At 44.3% G+C, this 21,640-nt stretch overlaps 1 protein-coding gene and 1 long non-coding RNA gene across 3 annotated transcripts in view; one reads left to right on the forward strand and one right to left on the reverse strand.

The window, feature by feature from the left end:
- Positions 1 to 240: 240 nt before the first annotated feature.
- On the forward strand, positions 241 to 12,452 carry LOC309542502. The gene is made up of 2 exons (XR_014224263.1): positions 241 to 2,939; positions 6,222 to 12,452. It is a non-coding gene; the product is annotated as an uncharacterized lncRNA (long non-coding RNA).
- A 64-nt stretch (positions 12,453 to 12,516) lies between these two features.
- MGAT3 (beta-1,4-mannosyl-glycoprotein 4-beta-N-acetylglucosaminyltransferase) overlaps positions 12,517 to 21,640 on the reverse strand; it is a 46,049-nt gene continuing 36,925 nt past the window's right edge. For both annotated transcript variants that reach the window (XM_082241308.1, XM_082241309.1), the window contains exon 2: positions 12,517 to 14,027. In XM_082241308.1, the coding sequence (XP_082097434.1) occupies positions 12,521 to 14,026 (1,506 nt within the window). In that variant the 5' untranslated portion in view covers position 14,027 and the 3' untranslated portion in view covers positions 12,517 to 12,520. The remainder of the gene's footprint in view (positions 14,028 to 21,640) is intronic.

Here is a 21,640-nt window from a genome sequence, read left to right on the forward strand (position 1 = left end):
TAAAGGTAGAGGGACCCCTTACCATTAGGCCCAGTCGTGACCGACTCTGGGGTTGCGGCTCTCATCTCGCTTTATTGGCCAAGGGAGCCGGTGTACAGCTTCCAGGTCATGTGGCCAGCATGACTAAGCTGCTTCTGGCGAACCAGAGTAGCACACAGAAACGCCGTTTACCTTCCTGCCGGAGCGGTACCTATTTACCTATTTATGCTTTCGAACTGCTAGGTTGGCAGGAGCAGGGACCGAGCAGCGGGAGCGCACCCTGTCACGGGGATTCGAACTGCCGACCTTCTGATCGGCAAGTCCTAGGCTCTGTGGTTTAACCCACAGCGCCACCTGTGTCCCCACAAAGTGGTCATTGTGGTCCCAAGCATTAAATGTTGATTCCTGAGGCTGGAGAACTGTGAGATGGTGTTTCCAAACTGGAATTTATTGTGGAATTGATTCTGCTCTTATCCACACATGTTTTTCACAGCATCTCCATTGTGATGTCATCAAAATGCCAATACTCCCCTTTTTTTGACATTTAATCTGGATTTCCCCTTACTCCAGCTAATAAAAACAACCCATTATACATTTGCAGTCACTGTTCGTGTGGAAGCTCATTAGTATTGTTTGGAGTGAATGGGTTTGTCATATTTTGGTGATGTTTCAGGGGCTACTCTCTGTCATCACACCCACACTTCCCTTTACTCCTTATCTGGGCACAGCGTAGCCATTTTGTTTCCTGCAGCCTGATACCAGATGAAAAGCACCCATTTTTACAGATTAATGCTTACTAAAAGCACATCAGTTCAGAGGAGCCATTCTCTCATTTACACAGTAAGCGTGACACATTGTCTCATAGACTGTAATCTACATATATAGTGAGCTTTTAAAAAAGAATACTAATAAGGAGGTTTTGCACAAAACCTATTGTGCAAGCCTTATATGAATCAACTAAATATAATGCTTGTGCAATACCTGGTTATTATTTAAATGTTAAAATTGAATGGTAATGGGTATTGTGCCCCAAAAGTCTCCATTTTGCCCATTGTGAATCAATATCACAGGCTGGAAATGTTTGTTCTTACTGTCTATGGGAACTTTGTTCTTCCTGGGAACTTTTTCTTTCGTATAAGAAAAAGTGTGTATGCAGAAATACAAAAATAGTATATCCTCAGAACAAAACAAAAGAAAAGTAGTGAAAGGTGGGGAGGAGTGATTTGAGTGGGACAAACAGCAACTCAAATTATTCTCTTACAGACACCTGTTTTGTGATCATGTTGAAAACAAGAAGCCCAGTTTAAAATATTATTAAAGCAAGTTTTAGGCAATTGCCATAGTTTTGGAAGTTAAGCATGTCACAAACATGACACAGCAGCCAAATTATGGCCCAGACCAGACATACATAAACAGAGCATTTGGTTATCTCAATACCAAATCATATATTCAGCAACAATATCACTTTTCCTTCTCCCAGGTTCCTGTGAGTCCTAGATATTTTTTAGAGTTTGGTATGGTATTTTTGTACCATTCCTTTATTTGGGACCGAGTTGTCTACTCTACTGGTGTGGCTGTGGTGAGAGTACTAAAGCCTGGGTGTGATGCTATGCAGGGACCGGTTCACATCTGGATTTACAGGCCAGTAGTGTGAGTTAGTGCCAATGGAGGGTTTTGACTGAAGCAGCTCCTCTACCACATTGCAGCTTAAGGGAGTGCTTGCTACTTTGGTTGGGACGGAACCAGAAGTTAATGTTCTCTTCTGGTATGTTAATTAGGAGGCAAAAATGCACTAACTGTTTTTGAACTTGTGCTGAATGGGATTTCAATGTGCTAGTAACATTTGTTGGCAGCCCTGGCAGCTTAAGGTTTCCGCTGGAGATTTGTTATGCGTTGTATGTAGCTTGTCTGGGTTTTTATTTTTTTTAATTGCTTAAAAACAACTATCTTACAAATGGTAAGGTGTCATGTTTACAAGCTGCCATTGATCTGCCTCCATTAAAAACAGTTTGCAAAGAATGAAAATATTTTTTTTTCCATTTGTGTTTGCATTGCACTGGTTTAGAGCTGAGAATCTTGCTTGCTTGAATACGGTGGGAAGATGCACAGCAATTGTTAAGGCAGACTTGGTTCCTTAGTGTTCCTCAGATGCACTGCTAAGAAGTGGCTCAGAGGGACCAGATCTTCTGCACCAAGCCCCTGTTTCCTTCCCCTTTCACCTTCTTTTTAAAAACTTATTTTTCTTTGCTTACAAAGTGGCTGAGCACATGGCAAAGCACAGTGTTGATGAGACCCCCAACCACCCATCAACTTGATTTTCCCAGAAGCATCTATACATATAAATTTGTGTATGCAATTATTTTATTAGCAAATTTGTGTCATGGGTCTGTGTCCCAAGTCTGTTAGGCTCTTCTTATGCTCTTAAATAGGAGTGGCCAAGTTTATTAGCTTTTGAGCCACATAATTGAAGTATTTGCAGAATGAACAGAAGCACTGTCTTCTTTGCCTTCCATCCCTCAACAAGTCCTGCAGCTACCATTCTTCCCTCTAGTCTGGCCCACCAATCTTTGCCCTGACCTCCAGAATCTCCCTCCACCAATGAGACAACAGATCACAGTCCCTTTCCTTCTTTGCTAACCATGTCTCTTCTCAATGTGCAGTGTACCTGGGAGAGGAGATGAGGAAGATTGAAGAGCTTGGCCTTACGGCACTAATGTATATGCACACTTAAATACATCATACACAGCCCATTCCTAAGCATGCTTACTCTCTGAGGTCCTATGGGACTTTCTTCCTACTAAGTATGTGCATAGAAATGCACTGCAGCAGTGATTGCATTTCTATTTGTTGTCTGAAACCATCTGGGATCTGTGCTTGGAACTGCTTAAGAACAACCTGTCACTGCTGAGCTGTGGCTTGCTTCTCAGAGTAAAGTGCCTGGATGAAAGCACCATGATTAGGTAAAATAAACCGTTAGGACTATTGTTGAAAACATTTTATTATCTGGAACTGAAGCCGTAGCCATTAGCAGAAGAGCAGGGGAGGTAGGAGGAAGTGACTGAAAATAATTTCTTTACTCAGAATTTTACTAAGCAGAGTGTATGGAAATCCCATAAACTTGGAGGACTTTGCTTTATTGACACAATCTTTCCAGCTCTTTAGATTGCAGTATAAAGTTATATTTAGTTCTTCAGATCATAATGTTCCCAACAGTGTACAACCCAAATTCAGCAAAGCATTTGGGCATGTACTTAACTTCAGGCCCTTAAGTAATCCCATTGCTGGGCTGCAAAATACTTAAGCATGCCAGTGCGTGGGCTTCCTCTCATTTTGCACTTTATTGACTGGCTCAGAGGTAAGTCCTAATACAGCTTTATGTATGCCACAGAGATTCTCTTTAGGCTGAGAGAGCTGTGGCATATACATTTTTAAGCAATGGACTTAGCTATTTTTAGAGGGTTTGTTTCCATTTTCTAAATGCATCCGATCAATAGATGTTTTGTACAACTCCAGAAATACAACATATGCCTATTTATTTCATTTTTATTTGAAGAATGTGTGCAGTGCTATCTAGCAAGAAGGAGAGCCCCTAATGAGCAACTATATATAAGAGAGTTTCCGTCTGATTCTTTGGAATCCAGAAGGAACAAACAAGCTTCCTCCCACTGGCTCGAAGATTTCTTTTTGTACATGGTGTTGGAAACTTGTGCATGCAGTAATGGCACTAACAGATGGAAGGTTTAATGCATGAAACCAGACCTTTTGAATAAACATTTGCTGAAATTGTTCCTTTGTGATAAACAGAGGTCCAGGGTGGAAGGACCACTGGTCTGGCACCAGATGTCTTAACAGAGCAGTATGAGCACTTTCAGACAGTAGCTGGTGAGGCTCAGGTGTGTCAAATCACCCACAGCCCACAAAAGGACAGTGCCCATTCCTGCAGTAGGTTCAGTAGAATCAGTAGTTTCAGAGTAGGTAGCACAACAATCACCACTCCAAAACAGCCATAGTAGCTATAAACACACAGGTTATTTGTTACCTTTGAACAACAAACCAACACCACCAGAACTGGCTTATGAATATAAAGAACATTTTTACTGGAATAAGTATATACCCTCATAAACCAACTAGACAATGAGCAAACTAAAGTGCAATGTGCACAATCAAGCCTGGAGATACTCATAAACATAGAATGTACCAGTGTCTCTCTTGTTGCTATACTGGTTATGTATGCGATAAATATGTCATAACACAGCTGTGCTTGTGGGATTTTATATGTTGGCAATACTACCCATGCAATCAGGACTAGAATTTCTGAGCATAGCATAGCACGGGTGGCGCTGTGGGTTAAACCACAGAGCCTAGGACTTGCCGATCAGAAGGTCGGCAGTTCGAATCCCCGGGATGGGGTGAGCTCCCGTTGCTCGGTCCCTGCTCCTGCCAACCTATGGTGACTTCAGCAGTAAGCCAGTTCAGTCTTACTGTGGGGGAGGAAGGGAAAGGAGAATGTTAGCCGCTTTGAGACTCCTTAAAGGGAGTGAAAGACGGGATATCAAATCCAAACTCTTCTTCTTCTTCTTCTTACTTGCTTTATCAGCTCCTAGAGTGTTATCATAAGTCGGGTAGTAATAACCACTTTGGCTGTCATACAGCATGAAATTGAAACCTATGATTTTTTAAAACACTTTTCCTAAATGCCCAAGCAATATTGAAATCATTTCTGTGGAGTGTAAAATATCGAGCTTATTTTATTTCATAAAGGAATAATTGCACAGTGCAAAAGTTTAAAAATGCAATTAAGATCCCAATTTGCAAAGTTTGCCACAGAAGCAGGGCTGCTGTTAACAGGCTGAATATTTACAGGTTTAATAATGGCACCAAATCCCTTTCTCTGAAGTTGTTACCTACAAACCTGGAGCTGAGAGAGTGAGCCATATAATCAAAAGCTTTGCAAAAAGAGGAAGCAAAGAGAAAATGTGAACCTTCAGTTCTCTGGGGATAAGATCTATTGTCTGGACCAAAAGTTTCACACTGTTCCTCTTTTGTCACTGCTCTTTTCCTCCATCAGTGGAGTCACTTTAAGCTGCATTTAGGAACATAGGAATCTGACTTATACCAAGAGAGTCAATTGGTCCACTTGGCTGATTATTGACTACACAGACTGGCAGTGGCTCTTGTCAGGCAACAGTCTCGCCCAGCCCCTACCTAGGCTTTGTACCCATAGCAGGTATCTATGATTGAATCATCTGTACACACCAACATTTCCTGACCTAGTTGTATTAGATTGAAATCCTAACCTCACTGAATTCAATAGGGCTTACTTCTGAGCTGTGGTCCAGATGGCACTGCTACTTGCTATGCATAGCAAAAGATAAACTAACAACATTTGCAATCCTACATGAAGGGGAATTGAACCCATGTTATCATTTCCAGAAGTGAGTAAATTACTCCATGCAGGACACTGGGCAATTCATACTATGAAGTAGTGTCGGGCAGCAGAAAACATGGCATAGAATTGTTCTTATAAGAGGGAGTTCATGCAAGATCACCTATTGTCTGTTAACTGAAGTTTGATCTATGTAGGCGCTTTCTAATCCTTCTCTCTCATTAATAACCAATGTAAACAGTTTTGTGTGCTTTAGTTGAGATTTGATTTAGAGAGGTATATGGTGCGGAGGAAGACGTTGGTTCACTCAATTAATTTTAATTGTATATAAGTAGTTGCAGAACTGATCCAGGGATTGAAGGGAGAAAAAGGAAGGGAAGTATGTTGGCGATGAATGGGTCCTAACAAATAAGCAGGCATTTACCATAGGTGGATTATTTGCAGAAGGAGGGGGAAATGTTGCTGCATAGTATGAACTTGTCCTATTTTCAGACGGCTGTTAAGTAAGCCTCCAATGACTAACTGAACTTTTAATTAAAGACTGCAATAATTCACTTATTCATTCATCTGCTGTGTATATATTGTCATTTATTACCACATATTTTGTATTATGTCTCATTTGCTCCATCTCCTATCAGAGACAGTTGAGATGGATGAATGACACCAAATCTCTCATTACTGTTTGTCTGACAATTCTGCGTGGAATATTCAGGGGAGGGGTATACATGTATATATCCAGTTGGGAAGCGTGGTTGCAAGTGGCTGCATACTCTGCTATATCCTCTTATGGAGAAAACACAAAATATCTTTAACTGTGCATAGGCTTCCTCAGTTGACTGGGCAATTGTGCTTTCAGGCTAAAGGGAAGGAATATTACAAACACAGTAAGTTCGAAGCTGAAGGAAACAAGCAAGCTCCCCTCTCCTCTTCCATGAACATCTTCCAGTTTCAGTTGGAAATAAAACCACCACACGTGCTCATTTCCCTTTCATGGTTTGTAATTTGTTTTATTTCTTCCTTTAAACATCCCTTTAAGGGTGAAATGAAATCCAACCATTTACAGAGAAAATGATTTCAGAATGTACACTTTGATTTTTCCCTTACAAAAAAATTATTAATAATTGGTATTTATAAATTAGACTTTAAAGGGCTTCTTCAACTTATTTGGCAAGTCCCATGTATTCCTTAGCCAACAGGGGGCACAAAAGCTATTTCTTTGTGCTGGGACAAGAGATCCCGTATCCTTTCTTTAAGAAATGAGCTATTTTCAGGACTTTCCACGGTAGAATGCTGCTCAATTGTTCCCCCGGGAATCATGCTGGATAGTGGTGTGCACCCTTGTTGCAGGTTTTTCTTCATATCTCTTTTAGGCGAATTTACCAGCCTTGTTCCCCCCACCCACACCTATGAGAGAGAGTTCTGCATCAAAATTCTCTGTAGCTTCTTTATGGCAGGGGTGGCAAAGTCATAGCCTTCAGGATGTTATTAGACTACCACTGCCATCACCCCAGACCATTGGCCATGCTGGCTGGGGTGGCTGGTGGTTGATTCCATCATCATGGGGAGGGCCACTGGTTTCCCAGCCCTACTTTTATAGTGTGGTTATGGCCCTTAATGGCTCCCTCTCTTCCCCCCAACAAAACTCATCAACTCCATATTTTCCCTTTTTAAGATCCTTCAGAGTTTGAAAAGCGCTCCAAAGGTTGAGTGGAGTACCATTCCTTTTTTCCAAACCATTCAGTTTAAGGTCTATAAAGCCATGGCACCTTGTCCCTTCCAATCCAATCCAGAGTGTGACTACTTCCACGATTACTCCAGATCTCCACCAGTAGAGGACAGACAGAGAAATGAAGTTCGGCAACTGCCTAGGAGCAGGCAACGAGTGAAAATTAATGGTAGTTCAAGTCTGAGCTCTAGATTCGCAATGAAAATGCCGTAGTTTCACCAGAAATGATTCAGAACATCCTTATGTGCCTGCTATAGAAAAGAAGTTATGAATCTTCCAGTTTTCCTTTTTCAGCAGCTGAATACCCCGTCTTAATGACAGTATCGGGAAGACAAGGAGCTACACAGCAGAGAGAAAATATCTCTTCCATACAGAAAGAACTAAAAAGAACAGCCTATCCAGCTCTCTGCGCAGTGCCAACTTTGTCCCTTGTAACTGGATAAGGTGTGAAGTAGCCCCCAAGGTCACAGAGAACATATGAATATGAGTAAGAATTAGTACAAATTGATAACCAGTCACATAAGTTGCTGCCTGTATTGGTCAAGGGATGAAAAGATGCTTACAAGTAGGTCAAAGGAGCTGTTCTCTAATGCTCATATATACTGCTCAATGTTCATATAAAGAGCAGATAAGATGGGGAAACTGTTCCTGGACCATACCCATTTTGTACTGCAGCTATGGGATCTCATAGCGGAGTGCTATCTCATTGGTGAGGGTGGGTAGGAACCCCTAGAGACACAAAACAAACAAATCATGGAAAAGTCTATGGTGGCTATAATTCTTCTCCCTCACATCTTTCCCTCACACAGGGAAGCTAGTTTTGTTTTCAAATAAGGAAAAGCATTCAAACCCCCACACACACACACCTTGCAACTTAAAAAGAGGTAGAGTCAAAGACCAATTTCACAACCTCATTTTGTACAAATCAGGTTTGAAGACAGTGGAATGTGGCACTATGGGAGATAGAGCTTCTCTGAACCAAAGGGAAGTTATCCTCTAAATCCTGTCTACAAAGTGGGCATTCTCTCCACAGTTACTGGCCATAGTTGCTGTCACTGGCCATAACAATACTTCTGGAGGTCTACTAGGGATAAGTGAGGTGGGTTTGTTGTAGGGAAAATGGGAAAGAGATACTCCCCAACTTCCTCCAGCTATTCATAGAGTGAGGAGACTCAACCTAGCTCTGCTACAAATTATATGCTGGCATTCATGAGGATAGTGCATCATGATGCTTATAGTACTATTGGTACACTTGCAAGTAGCAATTATGCAGCACTATAACAAAGACTGCTCCAAACCTTTCTGCATAGCAGGAAAGAACTCTGCTAATACTTTTAAGTCAGCCCACCCTTTGCCCATTTGAAGTGGCATGAGTTATTCTAAAAATCAAAGTTCTTTCCAAACACTCATCAATACAGTTAAGACACGACGTCACTGCAGCTGCAATGCTGAACACAAATTCTGTGTATACGTTAAACTGATGGAGGGGCAGGCACTAAATATCCACTTGCACAGCATCAGGTACTCGTTAGTATGCAGCCACTGACACACTCCAAAATGAGGCTGGCTTTGCCCACCAACCACACCAAGGGCTCATCCACACTTCTGTCTGCCCCACTGCTTTCTTATGGGAAAACCCATAGTTTAGTGCTGAATTGGAACAAACCACAATCAGCAAAATCAGACCTCTGGCTAGAAAGCAGGGGACAAGATGAAGTGGGGACAGACCCTTAATTACCTTTGTAATGATGTGCAAGGATCTCAGATTCTCTACGTGATACCAGCTGGATACAGTCTTGTTACAAGATGGAGGGTGTGCACACCCTGATTTTTCTACATCGGTTCCTCTACAATTGTGCCTAAAGGTTCTTCCATTAGGGCAGGTTCTTCAATCATCTCGGAGCTCTCCTCTTCTACCTGTTGCATACACATTTAATATTTGACTCACTCATTTTCCATTGACTCTGCAAGTCAAGGGGTAAAATTAGGTGCCTAAATTACTGGCTTGCCAAGATACTTCTCCAACGTCGTTTCTCCTTTAGCCACTATTGGCCACCCCCCACCGGAATGCAGAAGTCCAAAGGCTTTTCTATTAGTGCAAAGTTCCTTAATGTGGGACTCTGTTCCCACTACATAATAAATAATTAAATAGAGGGTTTTTAAACTGGAAATGTTAAAAAAAAAACACCATCGTACGCAAAAGACAGTCCTATTTTTTAAAAAGCAAAGCTTTTACTGTAAATTCTCCTTTTCTTCCCCTACCCCCAACCCAAGAGGTCAGTTTCAAGTTTCACTTTGGTGCAGTCAAAGAAGGGGACCAGAACAAAGAGTTCTTTCAGTGTCCCAAAGGAATTCAGCGCTAACTTATCCAATTACAATGGGATCTGTTGCTTGCACACAACGGGGCGGGGGGGGGGGCAAACCCCCCACCCCAAGGAAGGGGGAGAGTTGCGGAAAGTATAGCGGGGCTAGGAACAGCCTGGCTGTCTGTGTGTGTTGCGCTTTTCAGTGACAGATGGAGCCTAGAGACAGCAGTGACGGGAGTATTACGAATTCATGAGCAGTAATTGTGAAAGCCCTAGATGTGCACAAAGCATGCCCTGTAGAGCAAGTGCAAGGACTGAAATGAACAGCGGGCTGGATTGGAGGAAGGAGCTCGGAGGAAAGCAGCACAGTGCTGAAGATATGGCGAAGTCATCCCCTTGGTCCTCATTTCTTGAAGGGCTATTTTTCTGAATTTTGTCCCAACACGCTGCAGGCTCACAACCAAGCACTGCAGCATAGCCAAAGCTCACATTCTCCATGTCCCAAGAGCTGGAGCCCATCTCTCCCCCCTCCCTTGCCTCTCAACACACATCAGTAGTGAAGGAACATACTGCAACGATTGTGTTAGGCAGGCTGGGTCATGAGAGCTGAAGGTCAAAGCCTAGATTCCCATTTCCTCCGAAGACTGAAAGAAAACTATTCCCTCTGTGTAGTGGGCCTTTGTATGGCAGTACTGGGAACCAATGGTGCTTAACTAACCTCCATTAGTCACCAGCAGCTCCTTTGCTATTGCTGCACATTCATTTTGGAATAGCAGCTTGAGATCTGCTCCATCAACTCTACACCCCACTGTGCCCGCTGTACCCAGTATGCTTCAGGATCCCTCTCCTTTAACCCAATGAAGATCTTTTCAGAGAAAAAGCATGCAGCCCATTCCATGGGTCATTTTAGTGCAGCCTTCCCAAACAGTGGCCTCAAGATGTTTTGGACTGGAATTCCTATCAGCCCCCAGCCAGCATGGCCAATGGTCAGGGATGATGGGAGTTAGAATCCAACAATACTTGATGGACACCTGGTTAGAGAAGGGTGGTCTAATGCTCCAACAGAGAAAGGAACCATGTACAAAATTTAGCATTGCCTTAGAGTGGTGCACAGAGTTAGGTTGGCAGCACCAGCCAATCCATTCACCCATCCAACAAAAAGAAAAGGGGCTTCAAGCGAGCTCAGCTTTAGGCCAGAATTTCCTTCATTTTAAAGGCATAAAGGTCAATTCATACAACCATTTTTACATGGCACAGCTAAACGCAAGATGACTTTGGTTGGTACAGGGAGCCACTTCTCCCACCACCCCTTGGCTCAAACCCACAGGCCAGAAAGTTTGCCAGTAGAAGAGGTGCTTGAGCTATCCAAGCATTCACAAGACCAGCAGCTGCACCAAAAAAGAAGAGTCAATGCAAAGGGATTTCATCACATGAAAATGGTAGAGCATGAACTGGCTGAGCGCATCATGGAGACAAAGCATTAGGAGTGATGCCAAAGGAAAACTATAAAGAAGACACAGCACTTTCTGTGTCTTTTATAGGGATCAGGAATAATGCATTTGAAGGGCAGGAAAGACAAAGGGAACGAGAGGAAAAAACACACACCACACATCAAAGTAACATACTGTTCCAGTGGCAAGGAACCTGTGTGCACCTCCTATTGCTGCATACACATACCCATTTTCTGCAGTTAGCATAGTAGCTCACTGTTTAATATATTTCCTTAGCAGCAAACATAACATGGGGTTTACAATACATTTCACCCTGACTCCATATAGTAACTTAAAAGAGACATAGTGGAGCCTCTTCACCAAAGGAGAAAGGATGAACACCGTAAATAGAATACTTAAACGCTTGGCTCTTACATCAGCCTCATCCGCCACACACCCTGTCCCCTCTCTACTTGCCTATGCAAACCACATTATAGGCGTGCAAGTGCTAGACTTCCAATATAGCACTGTCCTCAAAATGGTGGCATCATAGAGCCAAGTACCTTTACACCTCTCCTGTTCCAGAAGTAGTAGGATGGGCGCTGTAGCTTTAGCATCCTAATATCCCCTTTCCTTAAAAGCAACTCTAAGCATGACATGCACACTGTTTTAATTGAAAATGTAAACAGCACATTTTGTTGTGAAAGAGAGAAAGTAGGACCTCAGTGGGCATTCCCTTTGCAAGTCTGTGGGCTACAGCCCTACTGTCACGTTCCTTCCACATTAGAGACTGGCTACCAAAACTATCCATTTAATGAGCAAAACCAGACAGCTTTTTGACCTCCATAGCCTGCCACTTTGCAGAGAGTTTTTCCCTGAATGTTCATCATCATCAGGTGGAAAGCAGAGTTCTTTGGTGCTACCGTGCTCCCAGTTTGTGTGCACACCCACACTCAAATGTAACAAACACACGTGGCAAAATATACATATCCTAGACAAACATGACTCCTGGAGTCACCTACAAAAATTCTTTCACACTTATACACACATTTCCTAGTGAAGCTGCCACCCACCTGTTCTGGCTCCAAATAAAGAGCGTTGTATCCAGGGACACAGTGCTCTTTGGCCAAACACCACCACATGCTCTTGAAACGACCAAGACAAGAAGAGTCCACACATCTACCCTGACCTCTGTCCATAACCTCTATGGGCTGAACAAATGGCAATATGCTAGGAGAGCAGAACTTAATTGGACACCCATTGGTTTCAAATGACTCAGATGAACATTGGCTTTTAGCAATGGAGTTTGACATCACGCCCACCTAAACTACAAAGACTCAAGGCTTCTGCACCCTCACACATCCAGCTGTGTGCTCCTTCTCATCTCCATGTCACACAGAGAGGCGCTCCCTGCCTTAAGAGTTTCTTCCATCCCACAAGAGAGGTGAAGGAGCTGTACCTCCTGCTGGTTCTCAGGGCCAGTTCCTGCATCCTCTGGTCCTTGCTTTACATGGTTTGGAAACTCCCCCACACCCAGACACACCCAAGGATATTTTCTGAGATGGGGCAAACAGAGGCTGGAGAGAACGCACACTTCTCCAAGAGGAGTGGGTGGGGAGGGGGGGGAAGAAAAACAAAAGACGTACCCCACTTCCCCCTTTTTCCATAAAGTCCCATGCAAGCCCCACTCCCCTCACCCAGCCCCCTCTGCTTTCTGGTAAGGGTTCTCCAATAAGTAACTAAACCTCTGGTAGTTCTTCAACAGATATTTGGGGGCATACATTTGTTCTTTGGGGTCCGCAGCAGGGTACTCCTGGGTGGTGCCATCAAACCACCCGCCAGTCCGAATTAGCTCCCGGATATAGTTAAGGTCCCGCTTGTCCTCGTAGTCACCCCAGCGGGGGAAATCCCCATTCTGGGCTGACACCAGTTTGAAGTAGATTCCTTCTGGTGTAAAGCACCAAGAGCAGTGCCAGCCAGCAAAATGGAGCGGGCTCCCCAGTGACCACTGCACCAGGATGTGACCTGTGCTGTTTTCATACTGCCGAAAGCCTGGCATGGTGTAGTACTCCCTCCGGCGCAGGCGAATCCCATCTGTGGCGTAAACAGTTTGGAGCATCCCCACCGTGCAACCAGAAACCACTTCCAGGGTGCCGGGCTGCTTCCAGAAGAACCCGTAGAGGGATTTGCGCATGTGGAAAGCAAAGGGCTCCGTCCAGCCATCGTAGAGTTTGAGGAAGAGCACGCCATCGCGGGCCGGGATCTCGTCGGCGTCGTCAATTATGAAAACGTCATCGGGCCGCAGATTGCGGAAGCGGGAGATGCCATCCCGAGTCAGGAAAGTGCGCAGGTAGTCATCGGCGATCCAACCGTCCTGGCGCCCGCCTGGGGGGAAGTGATCCAGGAAGACATAGAGCAGCTTGTGGCGGATGTAGTCAAAGGAGCCATTGAGCAGCATCTCGCGGAACTTGAGGGGGCGTGGCTCACCATATGCGGTGAAGTTGGACTCACAGACCACAAAGGCATCTACCACATCGCCCAGCTCATGGAAACGCACGTCCAAGAGGTCAAATTCGTGGTTGACGTTGATGGCATTAATGACTCTCCGAGGAACCTCCCGCGGGGTCAGCCGGTCTTTAGTGGGGAGGTTCGAGTACTGGACCACGGTGGGCACCCCGCAGCTAGGCCCATGCCAGCCAGGCAGGCACACGCACTCCACCCACTTGCGCCGCTTTGTCCCATTGGTGCTCAGAGGTTTCCGGCCTGTCCGCCCCAAAGCAGCTCCTTCTATTTTCTCCTCTGGCCGGCCCGCTAGTGGCTTTTCCAACACCTTGGTGCCTGGTTTGAAGCAGACACCGCCAGCTTTGGTATGCACAAAGTATTCCGCCGTGTCTTCCGGCAGCACAAACTCGGCTCTATGCAGCTCTTCGCCAGCTCTGCTTGGGGAGAGGGGCTGGAGCAGAGGTGAGTGGGAGTACAGCGGCGTACGCAGGAACTCCGGGCCCCCAGGCTCAGGGCTGACCTGAGGTGTGACAGGTGCATTGTTCCAAAAGAAGTTGGAGACCAGGTTGGGGCTAAGCGACGCCAGCTCCCTGGGGAATGTGACATAGGAGAGGGCCTTCAGGAAGTGAAGGAAAGAGATGAGGCAAAGACCAGCCATGCACAGAGTCAAAAAGAGTTTGTGGCGTCTCATCTTCATCCTGGGATGGGAGGGAGGGAAGACAAAGGGAGAGAAAGAGAGAAGTTGGGTTAAATATTTCCTAGCCCACAGAGATTGTTTAATCATTGGTTGGGTAAAAGGCAGCAGTGCCATCAGGGGCAGAAGCCAAGCCCCCCCCCCCACCCCACTCAGCAGAATGAGCTAGAGGTCCCCCTGTTGTAAACAAAAATTGCCCTTTTCCCTTATGGGGTATCCAAGAGCCCATATAGAGTCCTTACATAGGTTCCCTATTGGTAGGAGAGAATAACAGAGGCCAACCAGAGAATATTGAGAAGCAAAGCAGCTAGTAAGCTTGATTTTTATTGATCTGTTGCAACAGAGTGCTCCCCTTACCCGCAGGAGAGAGGAGGAACCCAGAAAAATGGCATGCAAGGCCTTATAAAGACTTTTGAAATTGCCACCCTGTAGATCAAGACCACCCCCAGAAACATCATACATACATCACAGAAGGGGTATAACCTTGTCAGCTTCGCCTTTGAGCCAGTGCCACCGACTGGGCTCAACCTCTTCAAACCTAAGACCACCCCCCAGATACATCATACCTACATCACAGAAAAGGTGGTCTAAACAGAAATTTGAATGTTGTTTTTCTCTCTCCTGTCCTTGTTTATCTCCTGTCTGGCAGGTTACTTGATTGGATTGCCTGGGGAGCCTGGCCATTCTTTTGTAGTGATAAATACTTAGTTCCTGGGCCAGGTCACAGGCTCACACCCTATTCATATCTTAAATGTGCCCTTAAGACAGGATTTGTGAGGAAAGAGACAATGGGAGGTTTCCCACTTTGACCTTGCGGAGAAAACGTTGGCTCAGTTTAGGAATCAAAATGGTTCCAGGTTGGTCTTCCTGTGCTGATCTATGTACGTGCTTGGTTGGTACACTTATGAACATTACCACATATCTAAGACCATAAAATTTCTATCACACCCCTAACACACGAGAGCTGGATTACCACATTTTGAAGAAAGTGAAGGAATACATGTTTATGATCTAAAGATGGAGACCTCCATAAGACTATTAAGTCCAGAGTCTAAAATTACTTAACTGCACCACAGTTAAAATGTTTCAGGATGGGAAGCATAACCAGGGTTAGGTTTTTCCTCCTCACAGATTTAAGCAACAAAGGTTCAGCAAAGGGCACGACATGGCATGAACTGAGTCCCGACAATCCTGTAGAAATGTACAGCTCATGAAATCAATCCTAGGGGAGATAATAATTCTGTAGAAACTTAACAGTTCTTGCAGCTCTCCTCTACCAGTAAACCACAACCCAGAAACCTGGGCTTAGCTCAGTTTCTAAAATAGGGCGAAGCTTATATAAAGTTCTGCATTAACAAAGACCACAATGCACACCTAGCTGGCAGGAAAGTCCATTCATAAATAACAGGCTTAGCTTTTAGTTCAAGCTCAGCGTAGGCTCGGCTTAGGTTTTAAATGCAGCTTATTAGCTTAAAGTGTAGGTGCAGACCTCAGTTGGAAAATCAGCCTACAGTTTCAAATGCTAGAGTGCAAGTATTAAAAACGAGGCAGACTTACAGTGAACCAAAGCTTTGCCTTCCAGAGGGACTTGTCTTTTTCATTCCTGTTTTCATTCCCTTTTTCATTCCTGTTCACTTTCTATCCCCAAGGGACTCATCTGATCAAAACCCCCCATTAGACCACCATTCACTAGAACAACTCCTGTAGTTGAACTACACACCCTTTAAAAAAAAGAGGGGGGAAAAGAGTCCCCTGAGACTATTTGGCTGCAGCACAAATTGGGGGAAGCTAGCCAGGTACGGTATATAGCAGTGAAGGCAAGGCTCACAAGGAGCCTAGTTCTCTGGGCTCAGCCCTACTGACAAGAGAAGCAGGAGTGGGAAAGGAATGAGAATAGGATGTTACCTACTCATTTTGTTTTACTGCTATTTGGCATTATGAGCAACTGGAAGGAAAATCGATTCTGAACTTATTTGTCTTTGCCCTTTGATAGGTATTTTATCTGGTTGCTGTCAATCTGTGTAGATAATGTTTTCCTGCCCTTTTGTCTTATTCTGATGCAGTTTATCTGGCTAAGTTTGCAGCTCACAATTAGCTACTGTTTCTGTTTTATCTAGCTGAGGGGGATCAGCCTGTGCCCCAACAATTATAATGATATTCATGTGTGTGAGTGAATCAAGTAGTTCTGGGGAGGGGAAGAAAGAACAGCAGGGGTAGGAGCTTCATGTCTTGCTGTTCAGTGAAGTGTTTTCAATTGTATATGTTTTCTTTTTTAGGAAGCGCAGTGCTTAAAAGGTCTTGTAATGAAAGGCAGTCTATATCTGAACTAAAGCTTTCTGCTGTTGGAGGCAGATACCAAAACAAATGATCTAAAATACTTTTGGTGATATCTAGGGATTGCTATGCTGCCATTTTGACCTGGATGTGATTATTCATGGTTTAATAATATCAAGATTTGACTCCTGGGACATGACTTACACAGCAATGGCCCTGAAAAGCAATGGAAAATGTAAACTGATATAAAATGCTACCCGCCTGGTTATTCATTTGCGATAGGTGCTGTTTCTTAAACTTTTCATAATCTGCACTGGCTTCCTGTTTCTAGGTTCAGCTCCAAGTGCTGGTTCTGATCTTTGCAACACTTTAAAAAAACTTGAGACCTAAGTAGTTTTTAGTTCAAATTGCAATACAGTGCAACGTATGATAAATAAAGAAAAAATATAATTAAAAACCATACAGTATCTAGCACAACAAATTACAATTTCTACAACAAGCGGAAAAGTCATTAAGTAGTCTGTCAAGACACTCAGCAATCTTCAAATAGTCTATTGGGGTGAGGAACCACTGATTTAGTTTTTCAGCTTTGATTTTTTTTTTACTAGTAATAATAATAATTTATTTATATGCCACCCATCTGACTGGGTTGCTTAATTAAAACATTAAGCGCAGTAAAACATCAAACATTAAAAACTTCCCTATATAGGGCTGCCTTCAGATGTCTTCTAAAAGTCAGTTGTTTGTTTCCTTGACATCTGACAGGGTGGCGTTCCACAGGGTGGGTGCCACTACCGAGAAGGCCCTCTGCCTGGTTCCCTGCAACTTCACTTCTCGCAATGAGGGAACTGCCAGAAGGCACTTAGAGCAGGATCTCAGTGTCTGGGCTGAACGATGGGAGGTGGAGATGCTCCTTCAGGTATATAAGGCATTTAGGGCTTTAAAGGTCAGCACCAACACTTTGAATTGTGCTTGGAAACGTACTGGGAGCAAATGTAGATATTTTAGGACAGGTGTTATGTGGTCCTGGTGGCCGCTCCCAGTCACCAATCGCCACATTCTGGACTAGTTGTAGTTTCTGAGCGCATTGCAGTAGTCCAAGTGGGAGATAACCAGAGTATGTATCACCCTGGCAAGACAATGCGCAGGCAGGTAGGGTCTCAGCCAACATACCAGGTGAAGCTGGTAGACAGCTGCCCTGGACACAGAATTGACCTGTACCTCCATGGACAGCTCTTAGTCTAAAACAACTTCCAAGCTGCACACCTGGTCTTTTAGGGGCCCAGTTACCCCATCCCTTCCCCATTTTGTGAGCTGCTTCTTTTTCAGTTTTAAAACGGGCTAAAAGTTTAAATTTGAGGGTACTGCTTTTGCTGCTGGGGACTGATACTGCAGTAAGGCTGATACTGTTCTTCTAGGTGTCAGAGAGAAAATTCTGTCTTTGAAAGGACAAGAACAGCTCATGCAAAAGAAGAGCCCGTTTCAGGTGTCACCACACTGGCAGAAACCGCTATTTGCAAGAACCACTATTTGCAAAAATTGCAGGCCAGCTGCAATGCAGAAAAGACAATTAATGTGAAGGACATCAAGGCTAGTTTAAGGATGCTCATCTGTAACTGGAAGGTAAAAAAGGCCTTACTTTCTATTTTTGGTAATGTTTGCAGGATGTGGCTGAAGATGGAACAAAACCCACAAAACTAGTTCAGTACACCTGGGACGCTCCCAGACTCTAACTGATATTCATAATATTGGATTTTAAGTTATTATTGTTGTTATTATTATTAATTTATTAAATGTGTATAGCGCACTTCATCCAAACATCAAAAATACAAAATGAGAACACAAAATACACAATAGAAACAATAGAAACAAACCAACAACCTTCCCCACCCCCACAAACATGCTTTTGCCTGGTGCCTGAAGATATGCCACAAAGACGACAGGCAGAAAAGGCCCGTTCTCATGTTGCCACCCTCCAAACCTCTCATGCAGGTGACACCTTAAGAAGGGCCTTAGATTATGAGCACAGGGTCCAGGTCAGTTCACTTTGAGTTGGGCCTGGAAACTAATTGGCAACCAGTGCAGTCAGGCCAGGATCAGTATAAAGCAGACAACTCTTTATTTGTGGCAGGGGTTGCATTTTGGACATTCACACCCGCCAGTGGAGTGCACACAAGCACGTTCCGCCCTCTTCCGGGTCCAAAATGACCTGTGCATCGGTGGTTGTGTGTCAATGAAATACATGCAGAATGGTCACCACCTGTATGCTCAAACCATATTGCCTCCATGAGCAACCTGGCTGTTGAATTCTGCACCAGTGGAAGTTTCTGAATCACTGTAGTTTTAGTCATTGAAAAATTGATCCAGGAAGTGGTCAGTTGATTCTTAAGTGGAGTGACCATCCTATCTATATCTAGAAACTGGGTCCCCATGGCCAGTTCATGATTTTTAAAATTGGCAATCATTTATAAACTTCTCTTGACAATATTAGTCTTTTGTTATGGGGTAACAGGACAATCCTATGTATGTAATCCTATGCAGTAAATTCAGTAGAGTTTACTTCCCAGTATGTGTGCTTAGGAATGAAGTTGTATTGTATGAATATGCTTGGCTAGACATCTACTGGTTATTCTGGCAATGTATTTTTATTTTAAATGTCAATGAAACATTTTATTCAGAGATTTCTTTGTTTAATCAGCATATCTCTTCATTTTATGTGTAGCCCATATGAAATTCTGAATTATTGTTGTTGGCGTCCATCTGTTGGGAGTGCCACGTAATCTGCCTAATTTAGAGGCATCTTCCTACTTGCTCTGGTTCATGGCTCAAAGGGCTTTGGGAACAGCAGACAATCTGGCAAATAAGAGTTACGTCAGAGCTTCTGCTGGGTCCTATATCACTTGTGGGGGTGAGAGCTTTTCTCCTTCCAGCCTAGTGAGTACTTGAAAGCCTCTATAAATATAAAAAGCATAATACAAAGACTATTGTTTATCGTCTTGACCTCTTTGGACTCTTCACATAAGTGTTAATCTGATGACTGAGACAGGCAAAATACTGCAGCAAAAGGTCTCAATATATTGTGAATAGTTCTTCTCTTAACGCTGCTTAAATTGGATTTTGGTTTTGGTGTGTTTTGCAACAGTTTCACATTACTGCTGACTCAAGTTGAAATATTTATGCACTGGCATCCCTGGGGCATTTCCCAAACTTTTGATACCTGTGGAACAGGGTTTTAGTTCTTTCGTTTTTCTTTGATCAAAATTGGATTTCCATCCTAAAACTTTAATAAAGGGTAAATGTATACATTGTCTTAATTTGATCCCAGAACCACGGGCAGGAATATTGCTTGGATATTCAGTGCATTTCATATACTGTTGCCTCTCATCATTCAGGGACAGGGCCATGATTTCTAGTGATGCTTCTAGAATTACCTCATACCCTCCAGGTGTCACATGGGCTGCACTGGGGAAATCCTGCCAGTCTTTAACACTGGGGATGAGGAATGCATGGCCAACGGCTGTGTTTGCACTCCAACTCCCATCTGCCCCAGTCACTATGGCCAGTGGTAGGAGATATTTGGAGTTACAGCCCAGCAACCTCTGAGGTGCCACTAGCTCCCCATCACAGCTTATGCCCGACTTTAGATGAGGTCGCCCACTGCCCATAAAGTGGCAGAAAGGGAAGTGAAGGAAACTCTGTGGAGTCCCTGTCTACACAAAGAGGCAAAGAGTGATGGATGCATCCAGGAATGCACCTTAAACTACTTAGGAAATATGCTCTGACTCCTCTTATGGTACACTAATGGAAGGGAGGGGGCATAGATCAGTGGTTGAGCCCATGCTTTGCATGCAGAAGGTTCCCAGTTCAATCCCTGACATCTCCAGGTAGAACTGGAAAGACCACTCTCCAAAATCCTGGAGAGCCAGCCAGCCAGCAAAGACCAGAAAAAGCTAGATGGACCAATGGTCTAATTTGGTAGAAAGCAGCTTCTACATGTTTACAAGTGATGCTAAGTTTCTGCCATTTGGCTCTTTACCTTACACATGTTTCCTGCCCTTTGTGGTCAAGTCCACCTTTCTAAGATTTCTAAGAAATCATTGCAAATGGCTCTCATTTTATTTCAGCCACAATGTCATACAAACTAAAAAAGGTAAAGGTACCCCTGCCCGTTCGGGCCAGTCTTGCCAGACTCTAGGGTTGTGCGCTCATCTCACTCTATAGGCCGGAAGCCAGCGCTGTCCGCAAACACTTCTGGGTCACATGGCCAGCGTGACAAGCTGCATCTGGTGAGCCAGCGCAGCACACGGAACGCCGTTTACCTTCCTGCTAGTAAGCGGTCCCTATTTATCTACTTGCACCCGGGGGTGCTTTCGAACTGCTAGGTTGGCAGGCGCTGGGACCGAGCGATGGGAGCACAACCCCGCCGCAGGGATTCGAACCGCCGACCTTTCGATCGGCAAGTCCTAGGCGCTGAGGCTTTTACCCACAGCGCCACCCGCGTCCCTAGTCATACAAACTATGATAGCTTAAAGAGCAATCAAGCTAGCCTGCCTACTTTGACCCTTTCCTCCCCAGCTTCCTTGCTTGGAAGCATCATGCAATTAGAAATTAATAGGTGCAAGAATCAAAGAGATATAAGCAGAACCGATAATTTTCCTCTTTTATCTGTCTCTCCATGACTTGTTGCCAAGAAAATGAAGCAGAAAGAGCCAAAGTCCACCAGCTCTACTCAGGCAGGCAGCCTAGCTTGCATTCTCCCCAGGATCAAAACGGCCTGCTGTTAATGGGTTTCCATCTGATATCTTCTAGTCAGGAGTTAGGCACTATCAGCAGGAGTTGCCGGAAGATAAACAAGGAGCGATCTTCAGAAGAGGTTATGGCAAACCTCCAACAGTGCAATAACAACAGCCCTTGGGACCACGACCTAGTTCTCACTGAGTGGTAAGACTTCAAGTGGGAGAATTGTATGACTAAATGATCCTCCATACAGTAATCCTGTGAGCCCTCTGCCTTCAGTGGTATACAGTACTATACAATACTCAGACAAGGGGTTTTACCAACAAGGCCTAAACATCCAGCTTTCCCGACAACCAGATTGTCTCCAAATCCACCCACTGGGAACACACACCTTCCTCCTTAATACTGTTGCAAAAGTTGGGTACCATCCCCACCCTCTGCCCAGTGATAGGAAGATCCCAGGGGGTTCTAGGCACACCCCCCCCCAGTCTGTGTTCCTTTGGCAATCCCATCACCTCAAACAGACACCCCAACACCTTGGCAATATCTGCCTCCCCAGGCCAAATGATTCCCTTCAGATGGCCCATCAACACCTTTTGTCATGTT

Source organism: Podarcis vaucheri, assembly GCF_965113315.1.
Source record: "Podarcis vaucheri genome assembly, chromosome: 10".
NCBI classification, from domain to species: domain Eukaryota; kingdom Metazoa; phylum Chordata; class Lepidosauria; order Squamata; family Lacertidae; genus Podarcis; species Podarcis vaucheri.